We start from the raw sequence: 10769 nt of genomic DNA, 5'->3' as shown, positions 1-10769 counted from the left end.
GGATGTTAAAAACATGTGTCACAAATAAAAACTAAATACCGAAGTCCCCCTAAATGGAGCGGAACCATTAGGTCTAGCTGTAACGGGCTACATCGATCGCTAGTATTATTATCTTTATAATCCATCTTTATTGCCGGTTATCGGTGGTCATTTTCATCTGCAATCGTCTGATTCCATACTGGAAGAAAAAGACCCCTGAGCGAAGCAATGTGCTTAGCCTAGCCTTCCAATGTATTATCAACATGTTGATGCGTTACATAAGCTCATTATCGGCCCGCCTCAATCCAGCTGAATCGAGCGGCCTCGATTGAACGATCCGTTTGTTTTGCTTTCATCTGCTCTCACTACTGTGACCACGATTTGTTATGATTTAGCAACGCTTGAAGTAATTCTACACAAAATAACAATGTCGAACAGTTTCCCGGAAGTCTGAACAACTTCGGGCCCAAGTAAAATAGTGTGTAAGTAAACGAGGCGCGTCTAGTAGTCTGCTGCCAGACATTTCACGGTGTCAAATGCCGGTAAATTTATGCAACACCAACTAGAACGTTTATTGCATCGTTGTTTTATCGTGCGTGATGTTTTTATCCGACGATTCCGACATCAGCCGGCGATCGATTCTGGCGATTCCGGTAGGTTCAATCTCAAGCTGTTTAACTGTGGAATTCATTCATCTTCAATTCAATTCATCGCAAGTCTCAATGGAACTCAATTCCCGGAATCGACTCGGGCATCGATACCTGTGAAGCGGCCAACCCTGTGGGTAGGCTGACCTTGATCATGTGGCGTCTGCCTAAACTTTGATGGTTAAAATGTAGGTCAAGATCAATATTATGCTATTTACGGGAATTCATTCATTGTGGCGGCAGGTAGGCGGCGAAAACGAAAACGAAAGCGGAATCTAAAACAAAACAATCAACAACTACGGCGAATGGCTGTACCAAAGACAATACTGCGCTGCGCCGAAACCGAGTGCGATTCCGAGCGCCCATCACTAGCTCATAGGAACTCTACAATATGGCACGCAGTGATATGGCAGCCGTTCGCTACTTTGGGTGCGACGGTACGCTGATAGTACTACGCACTCAAATACCTTAAGCCTCTCGGCTATCACGATGATAACAATCAATTTGCGGAAATCTAACAACAAACGAGGAACAAGCAGAGCAACAGCAGCAAGCGTAGAAGACAACCGGACAACGAAAAAAGGGAAGAGTGCTGACTGAAACGATGGGAATGGTTAACACAGGACTGGACGAACGAAGCACGAACACCGATTGAATGTCCGAGTCAAGAAAGTTTGTGTTAACACCGTCAAAAGCAAGAAAACACATGGTTGAAGATCCTGTATGGTGTGGATTTCATACATGCGTTTAATTCCAAATATGATTCTCGTCTCGTATAGTTTTATGATATCTTTAGTTTTTACCCATTTCTGTGGCTGACAGAGGAACACTTTACAGGCAGAATTGAATTTCGATTACTTAGTTTATTTCCATGCGTATAGGATTATTGAAAAAAAAAGTTGAATGTACTTAATAAACATGTATTAAAAAATGGCATTGCTTACATTACAGGATTAGCCGCATTGGTATCGGTGGCATTACTTTCATCGTTTTGATGGTCGGTACCGTCGAGCTTTTCTCCCCCTAATAATCGTTGGATTTCAACCAAAGACTTTCCTTTCGTTTCTGGCACCACCACATAAACGAATACGGTGCCTACAAGCGAGATCCCTGAGAACAACCAGAACACTCCGGCCTCACCCATAGCATCGGTAAGGTTCGTGAACACTTTCGTCACAAGGAACGCAAGCAACCAGTTAAACACCCCAGCAATGGGACTTGCGAACGCCTTGACATTGTTCGCGAACAGCTCTCCAATCATCAGCCATGGCACGGGACCGTAACCGATGGAGAACATAGCGATGAACAGACAGACGGCTAGCACTGCCAGCCAGTTGAGATCGCTCACTTTGGACGGGTCGTCTTGTTTGAGCTGGAAGTACACGGCTAGCAATATGGTCGACACAGCCATCATGAAATCCGATACCATCAGCAGGATTCTACGTCCTACCTTATCCACCACAATAGAGGCGGCGAGCGTTGCCACTACCTGAATACCGCCGACAATGATAGGAGCGGAACTCATTTCCTCACCACCGTTAGCACTCTTAAAGATGCCCGAGTTATAGAAAATCACAGCATTGATACCCGACAGCTGCTGGAAAAACATAAGCCCTAGCGAAATGATCAACGCCCGTATCGTCGCTTTCTGGCGGAAGGCATCCACCATTCGAATTGCTTCTGCCTTCATCTTGACGTCTTCCTGCTTCATGTCCTCTAGCTCGGCATTCTCGTCGTAGTTCGATCCGCGGAGCCACTTGAGCGATTTGGAGGCCTCACTAAATCTTCCCTTTTCGACCTGAAAAGATCAACACATTAGGCCCGTACTGGTCAGAGAAAACCGACATAGATACTTACAAAGTAATAAGGACTCTCAGGCATGAAGAAGAAAATTGCCCCAAATGCTAATGGTATAACGCCGCAGATGATGCTAAGAACCTGCACATCGACGCCCGATCCAACAGCATACACGAACAGGATGCCCACGGTTATCATCAGTTGAAAGAAGGTACCCAGCGTACCTCGGATGGATGGTTGCGCGATCTCGGCCGTATACGTCGGTGCAGCTACACAGAAAGCACCGCCACCAATGCCGAGAAACAGACGGCCAACCAGCAGCATCGCAACATTCTCAGCAAATATGATCAGTAACCACCCAAGAACCAGCGGCAATACCATCGCCAGCATGGACCATTTACGGCCAATTATCTTCATCATATAGCCGATTGGGAAACACATGAGGGCGGCGCCCAGGTTGGATATCGAACCGATCCATGAAAACGCCTCCGTGGTCACTTCGAATCCGTACTCATTCTCTTTCGTTAGCGGCGTTTCGGTCGGATTAGTCCAGCCTAGAAAGGTACCAGCCGCGAGCGCTCCACCGGAGGCGGCCAATCCGGCTATGAACTGCGGCAACTTACGGCCAGACTCTCCGGCCACATTGTTCACCACGAACTTTGACATCGAGTCGCGGGCCTGGAACGAGTTGAAAACATATTGTTAAAATAAAGGCTAATCCATGGTTAGGAAATGGCTGCGACAGACTGAATGCGTCGCTTGCGTGCACCTTGGTGGACTGTAAATCGCAGCATCCAATCGCAGTCATTATTTGCGGTTATTTTTCTTTGCTTCCGCATTAAATTATCCATAAATTCATGGGCTGTTAATAGTACGAACGCCTCCAGAATGTAGAAGCCAATCATAGTGCTGTAGACGCGAAATCGGAAAAAGGAGTTCCTGTTCAAAGTTGATCAGGACAGGTTTTTGTGGTGCGGTGGCACGACCTTGATCAGTACCTTGAACGAACCTCTGTTCTGCCGAATAGCTGAGTTCGCCCATCGCACCACATTGCTGGAATTCTAGACAGAATCCCTCAGAATACATCCACATCGCGTCCGTACCAGCAGAATTTGGGAGAAATTTAAGCAACAGCCCCTCAAATACGAACAAATTTCTGTTCATTCCCCCACCAGTTCCAGTTAGGCGTTGTGGTAAATTGAATCGTTTCCACCGCTGAAAAATATTCTTGCCTTTAGTTTGAAAGTAGTAAGTACATATTCAACATTTTATTGCGTGATGTGGTGGGTTACCAAATTGATCTTACAGTCAACGAAGTGACCTATCAAGAACGCATCTTCATTCTGTCTGGCGGAACCTTGATGCAATTTTGTCATATTCTGTAGGAAGTATCACTTACTGGCGGGGCCGCCCCAATCAATGGGGTGTTTTCATCAATTTCATCCATCCCAAAGAGTTTTTACACAACCTTTCTACTATGAATAATAAAAGCGACTCATTTTCAAAGAAACGTTATCTACTTTTTTCATGATAGCGAGACTGACGAGTTGTTTACAACACGAAACTATTTGACGTTTATGTTTATGTTTATGTTTAAGCATTGTTAGGGTCTGTGCACATTTGTTTCATCGATTAATCGATCATGGCAACACTGTTTTTGAATTTCCTGATAACAAACGAAGCAACGTTTTTCTTTATTAACCCTACTGTGTTCTAATACGAATAAACCCCAACTCCACTTAAGCACAACCTCGAACCTAATGCCCGATCTTCATTGCACGACAGAAGCATTGCTTTTACGATCACCTTCGATGGAATTACTCTCGTCACTGTAACGGTTACCAAGCAATTCGTTTGTCCAAGCGCGCAAACCCTGATTTGTACTGCACGCGAGGAGAAGAGCAAGATAATATGCAGGAAGTGATGACGAACGAACCGCTACAGGCATTATAACTGAACCTGCACTACACGCACTATAGAGGCGCAGATAAAAGTAAACACATTAACTCCAATTATCAGACATGTGTTTGAGCAAAACAGAACACAAGAGGAAATCGTAGAAACACACATGTGGGCGAGTAGATTGATTGCGCTACATATGCGCCATGGAGCTAAAGTAATTATACGCAGTCACAGCATCTTTATACGCTAGCAAGCAGTTTGATGAATGAATGGAGAATGAATTTGTAATTATCACCAGATCGACAATTATCATGAACCTGGCTAATGGAACAGCAAAGTCAATGCGTAGTATCGTCTTCATTCTTCAGCATGGCTAATCGTCGAGATTAACTGATCATTCTTCGATTCTCTCCAACCTGATCAACTGTTCGCCTGTGTAATCAAGTTGTAAGTGAGAATTATACAGAGACAGCTTGATTGGTTTAAGGTAAAGCAACAACGATATGGTTTTTTTTGTTGAACAGCCATCTCAATTCTTCGCCGACATGATTACATGAGTTTGATTGAATATGGTTGATTGAATATCTTTCCTTTAGAATATAATATCAACCGAATGCGGTCATCTTATCGAGACACATTAACATAACTGTATAAGCACTTCATCGTTGCTGGTGGATAATCTTTGTTACTAGAACTACACTCATTTTGAAACGCTCCACTGATCCCCAGAGTCTGCGGACAGTGATAAACTTACCCATTGTAAGATTTTCTGCGCCATGGTCTTCTCAAATACACGCAATATGTCGACAATAATTATTGGCTCCTTTTACTTATGAACTTCTAGCATAAAAAAAAGGTCCTACTATAAAAGTAACGTTAACACAAGGCAATATTAACCTCACTCATACCGCAAATATCAACGAGTAGATATACAAAGTGATTAACTGTTCCTGGTGTACAAGCTACACCACGTTTTTAAAGTTAAACTTATGGTAGTTCGGCCCTCGTGATGCGCAGGATGCGAACGAACGCACGGACACGCAAGACTAACTCGAACCAAATCGCACAAAAGCCTGCGAGGCGACGATGCTCCAGCAGCCACGATTGTCCAGTAGACCAAACAACCTTGACCGTTGGCAACGAAAATCGGAACCAGTACTGCTGGAAAACACATTCGAATCGGGAAGGCAGAAGAGACCACAGACAACGGACACGCTTTGGTGGCTGCAATAAGTCGATTCGAAACTACAAAACATTAAAAGAATAATGTTTTATCAAGCTGCTATTGGAGACGGACCGTCTTGTGATAAGACGATGCGAAGTAATTCGGCGAAAATTATTTCAAGAACTCATTCTTTCCACGAAGCGAACTGCCAATTTCGAAACGATCAAGCATGACGCTTTGGTACCAGACAACTCTGCACCAGATCAGGTGCAGTGGCCCTCATGCTCGTCACGCGCCGACTCGATACAGCGTGGCAAGTTCAATGGAGGGCATAATTACAGAGTGTACTTTCAAATTGTATGTCCTAGAGGCATCGACCAATGCCAAGGTCTTATGGTGTTTAAAAGTTAAGGTTTAAATTATCTCTCGCTCTCTCTGTATCTCTCTTCCTCACTTACGCATTCGCACCAAAAACACTTATTCGCATTCTTGCTTCGGTCTTTAAATATGCCGTACGTACACAGCATCAGAAAAAAAAAGTTGGATGCTGCAGCACACGGAACAACTGAAAGATGTTAGAATTACTTTGGAAATTGGAAAACCCTTTTTTTTACTACTGTGATTCAAGTATTATCTCCAACTTTCAACTGGGTTGCGAGATGTATGTCTTTGCGTACTTGAGAACACACGGCAATAAATGTGATTACGGTAACATATACCCATCGGTTGGCACTCACTCCTTTCATAACTCATTTTCATTCACATTACTATCACTATCACCCTACTGAGCCGACACGATTGTAGGACTCGACTAAGGGACCCCTTTTCGATTATCTTTTGTTGTTTCGTGTGTGGCTTGCTTGAAATCCCTTACATCCGGCAATCAAAGTGATAAGAAGTGGAGAGATGCGGACATGGTCATTATTAGCTTCCAATGTAGGGATAGAATTTTCAACTAAGTGCAATGAAAATGTGCCTGCGCAATCGGTCGATAAAGTCAGCCCCCCCATAGCCCACCAAACCCGCGCGATATGTGGGTGTACATATTGTAGACACACGTCTGTCTATTCATCAATCGAATTCAATAGATCAATTATCCCATCGTAAAGGTGACAACATGATAATGAACACACGGATGTGATAACACAATATTCCACTGATTGTATATTGTAGCATTGAATGGGATTGGGAGAGAAGTTGGGATTGATTGGAGCGATCTTAGGGTACGAACGCATCTCATAAACCAATCAGACCCACGCGACTCATAAAACAATAGCACTGATCTACCCGTGACATCCCGGCATATCAATTGCCCCGTAGTAGGGATCTCTACTGTAACGAGGTATCAGGGTAAGCACTGATACATTCAATCGCATCGAGTCTACCACCGTGCACCATCTGGATTGTTCCATGATATGAAACAATATGAAAAAGTAAGCCTGTGCACTTGTGCAGGGCCCTGTTCTTTGCTGATGTAGTTGACATTATCCGGGATTTAAATAGTTTGCTGAACAAACCGAAACTGGTAAACGCATTTCATTTGCTCGTGTGACAACATATGCAACATGTTCAGCAAATATAGAGTGATGAGAAGAACCACGTTGATTGATGAAAACCATGCTTATCGTAAGGTAAGTTATGCTTCATTAGTTTGCAGCGTTTTTGGTGAAAGTTACCTATCTTCCGTGACTGCCGGAACTGCCGGAACTGCTTTTCTTCACTTACTGTTCAGAGCTGCACACTAACCGTCGGCCCGGGCAACGGAATCACTTGTTCTGATTGCTTGTACCGCTTGCGGTTCAAATCTAAACGACTGAAAAAAAAGCGACCAACACAGTTGTTGATTGGTGAAGTTTTCGATTCAAACTGTACGTGATGTAAGTTAACGTAAGACGTTTTACTCCCATGCCACGGCGAAAGGGGTTCACTGAGATTATCAGTATATGATGTTCAACCAATAATAAACGTCCGACGTTTGCGACCGGAGGAGAGCCTGAATGAGCCTTTCCATGGGCTGCCCTTATCTGTGAAATAATTTTATCGCATTATCGACGCTATTTATTGTCATATCAGAAGTATTCGCCTCGCGGTGCATTTCTCGTTGAAGATATAATGGAGCGTGCTGATTACACAATCAGTATAAAACGATGGGTTATTTCACTAACACAGGCTTTTATTATTTCACGATACGCAAGTAACGCGGTAATAGAAATTGTCACTCGTGCCCGAGCAGTGTAAAAGCGAAGCCATTTAATGGTGGCTTTGAGTGTGGGAGGTACGCGACTGTATCACAATTACGCTTTACGACTATCGTGTTCTATCAGTTGATTATCCTCCATTGTTTCATTATTCCCATCTTTACTCAAAAGCATTATTAAACTTGTCGTTATTTAATGTTACAAGGGTTGTTTGTAAAGTAATGTCCTCCACTACGCCGATTCCTCTTCAGCACCAAATGTATTATTAAAGGGATCGTAGGGATCAATCGACTCTCGCGACTGACCATTTTAGCGGGATGCTTCCATTAAATGCTTATGTGGTACAACGCGCCTTTCAGAGAGACAGACGCATTCGAGTTCGCGTTTTCTGCATTCGATCTTATCAGATTTAGCAGTTATTTGGAGCATAGAACAGTTTAAGTATGTTATTTAAGCAAGAAATTATTAATGATTAAGGCTATGCTTTAGAAAGGCACAATAAAATGTAGACTAGACTCCGTTGATGTTTCATTTTTATATATTTTACTCTTGCTGGTTACATTTCACCATCGTTTCCAATTTTTTGTTGCCAAGAATATAATATCGGTTCGAAACTAGTTAAACATATCTTCGATTTCAATGCAATCAGGTAGGTTTTCATGCATTAGTAATGTTTCAAAGAGATATCCCTCGTAAATGATTCTTAGCGATGTTTTCTAATTGTCTGTTTAACTCAATGACAATTACAACTTCAACTCAAATATCCGAATTTCGTAAGGTAACTAAAGTATGCGTACTTTTATGGGTTTGCTGTTTAGAAAGAGGACAGCCCTAATTTTCTGTTTTGAATTAAAGATATTGGTGTTGTTCTCTTTCCATCAGTTTTCTGTGTGGATCTTAAATATAGAAAATCTTATTGATATTTTATTAAATGAAAAATGATGGTTGGAATCATGAAAGAGCAGCAAATCAACAAGACTGAGATTGTCTAGCGAGGAGAAACTATGTTACATTCTTCATCAATGCTAATAGCTGCGTCATTGAGTGATGGAGTATTGTAGACAAGGGAAGGGTATAAAAAGTGTTTGAGTTAGAACTAAAAATGAAAAAAGAGTGAATAAAAAGGAAACTGATAAATCTAAGCTCGGCAAATTACTCCGAACTGCGCTCTGGACTCTGGACATTTCAGTCGCAGACCATGGACATTCCAACAAGACTTGGCACCATCCTGTGAACGCTCGTGTAAACCAAGAATGGTTAAAAAAAACATGTTGCACTCGTCATTTCATCTACACAAAGGATTCCGAATTCGCCAGACGCAAATCCGATGGATTATTTCATCTGGTCCGAACTGGAGAGCCAACTGAGGACTACAAAAAAATGCCAATACTAGTGTGCTGAAAAAATTAAACTCGTTTTTTCGACCGTTTGAAGACAGTACACTCCTTCCAGTTAGTATAGGACCACCTGTGATTTTCGTAGTTTCTCACTACTGATAACAGTAATAATTTCAACCCGTATCATTATTGATTGGTATTGGTGAGATATGTTTACAGTGTGAGTTTCGTATTTTTACGTGCATATACCACACAGATAAACGCATTTGGTGTTTTCGACCTGTCAAGTTAGTATAAGACCATTTCAATTTTTCTTCAAAACCAATTCTATTTTTGATTGTAAAAAATAGCCGCAGTTTGCAAATAATACAATTAATGAAGAGTTACTTTCCCGCTGCGATTTGCAACCAGGAGAATGCGATTTGGCCTACTTTTCAGCCTTTCTTTCAGTGCCTCCTGCTTTAAGTCTTCTCTTGCCTTAATAATTGCACTTTTGAGCTCATCAACTGAGGAAAACTGCTTCCCTTAGCGTAAATCTTATCTACAAGGATTCCCCAGATGATTTTAAACTTGATTTAAATCTAAAGAACGAGCAGACCAATCGAGCAAATCAGTTTAAAGATCCTCTGTGTCGCGGGTGAATGGCGGCACTATTCGGTTGAAATATATTTCTTTCGACCGGTTGGTGATCAAAAATGGGACTGAACAGTCTTCGAGAACCTTAATACAATCTTTGCACTTCATTTTGAACGACGTGAAAGCCAGCATGAGCTGATGCATATGCACGTAAAAATACGAAACTCACACTGTAAACATATCTCACCAATACCAATCAATAATGATACGGGTTGAAATTATTACTGTTATCAGTAGTGAGAAACTAGGAAAATCACAGGTGGTCCTATACTAACTGGAAGGAGTGTAGTCAAGGCCACATCGAGCTGATGTGAATTCTGAAATTTTGATTATTTTAAAACAAAATTGTCTTTGAAATCAATAAATATTAATTTCACACAAAACAGTTATGTTTTGAATGGGTAATATTCAAATAATAAGTTCATTACAGCAATCCTGCATTACAGGGTTTCTGGACAAACTTTGTCCTAGTCATACATACAAATTAATCTAGAACACCTGCGTCAAATACAACTCCGAACAGTTCGCTACAAGCGCGAGACGCAGCCGCTTTCCTGGCTAATTTTTTAGACCTACCCTGACCTTCGAAGACGGTGCCATCCACTGTTATACTTGCAACAAAGATTTTACTCTCTGTATCGTTTCCAAGAAATCCTCGATCTTCGTACGGGATTTGCGGTCGCATCTGGTAAATAGTAGAGTTATGTAAGCCTTTAGAAATAACGATTTGTATCAGCATGAGCCAAATTGAGAGATACATACATAGGCAAGCAAGGCTGTTGGATGGCGTTGAGCAGCGTCGGGAGGCAGATCCGCAATAGTTTTAGGTATTTTGGGGGCCAGCGAGTTTGGCACAATCTCAGTCGATGTGGAAGCTTTCGGCTTTGGTGTTTTGATAGCAGGGACATCGAATCCTTCATTTTGCCATTCGGAAAACAATTTGTAGAGGGCAAAGGAAGCAAGGTGCATCATAGGCACATTGTCCGCCAGATATTCAATCGATTCGCAGTCCATAGCTGTCTCACCAGTGCTAGTTTCCGTGTGTTGGGCCTTTGCCATTTCGGCTATCGCCATGTCTCGTAGTGCTTGCTCAGACACTTTAGCTTTT

At 42.3% G+C, this 10769-nt stretch overlaps 2 protein-coding genes across 5 annotated transcripts in view; both read right to left on the bottom strand.

Annotated features, from left to right (window-relative positions):
• Nucleotides 1-1469: 1469 nt before the first annotated feature.
• On the bottom strand, nt 1470-7431 carry LOC126580004 (facilitated trehalose transporter Tret1). 3 transcript variants are annotated; one of them, XM_050243827.1, is made up of 3 exons: nt 7216-7431; nt 2484-3101; nt 1470-2424 (listed from the first exon to the last, which is right to left on the bottom strand). In XM_050243827.1, exons 2-3 carry the CDS (start codon nt 3087-3089, stop codon nt 1567-1569), a joined length of 1464 nt encoding a protein of 487 aa, XP_050099784.1. In that variant the 5' UTR covers nt 3090-3101; nt 7216-7431; the 3' UTR covers nt 1470-1566. The 3 variants fall into 3 exon arrangements, with proteins under 3 accessions (XP_050099784.1, XP_050099783.1, XP_050099782.1); XM_050243826.1 differs by having other exon boundaries at nt 7167-7430; XM_050243825.1 differs by lacking the exon at nt 7216-7431 and adding an exon at nt 3823-3975.
• Nucleotides 7432-8208: 777 nt separating this feature from the next.
• LOC126580008 (double-stranded RNA-specific editase 1-like) overlaps nt 8209-10769 on the bottom strand; it is a 4227-nt gene continuing 1666 nt past the window's right edge. For both annotated transcript variants that reach the window (XM_050243832.1, XM_050243833.1), the window contains exons 4-5: nt 10424-10769; nt 8209-10346 (exon numbers count right to left, since the gene is read on the bottom strand). The exon at nt 10424-10769 is cut by the window's right edge and continues 196 nt beyond it. In XM_050243832.1, the coding sequence (XP_050099789.1) occupies nt 10146-10346; nt 10424-10769 (547 nt within the window). In that variant the 3' untranslated portion in view covers nt 8209-10145. The remainder of the gene's footprint in view (nt 10347-10423) is intronic.

The sequence above is a fragment of the Anopheles aquasalis genome, chromosome Y, assembly GCF_943734665.1.
Source record: "Anopheles aquasalis chromosome Y, idAnoAquaMG_Q_19, whole genome shotgun sequence".
Classification (NCBI taxonomy): domain Eukaryota; kingdom Metazoa; phylum Arthropoda; class Insecta; order Diptera; family Culicidae; genus Anopheles; species Anopheles aquasalis.
The sequence above is the reverse complement of the archived record's forward strand: the minus strand, read 5'-3'. Positions and strand labels throughout refer to the sequence as shown.

Bases quoted from the DNA above. Each gene is read 5' to 3' on its own strand.
- LOC126580004 (XM_050243825.1), bottom strand. From the start codon at position 3,870: ATGGATGAAATTGATGAAAACACCCCATTGATTGGGGCGGCCCCGCCA. The intron at 3,102-3,822 runs GTAAGTGATACT...AACTCGTTCCAG, and splicing joins TGATTGGGGCGGCCCCGCCA to GCCCGCGACTCGATGTCAAA. The intron at 2,425-2,483 runs GTAAGTATCTAT...TGATCTTTTCAG, and splicing joins CTGAGAGTCCTTATTACTTT to GTCGAAAAGGGAAGATTTAG.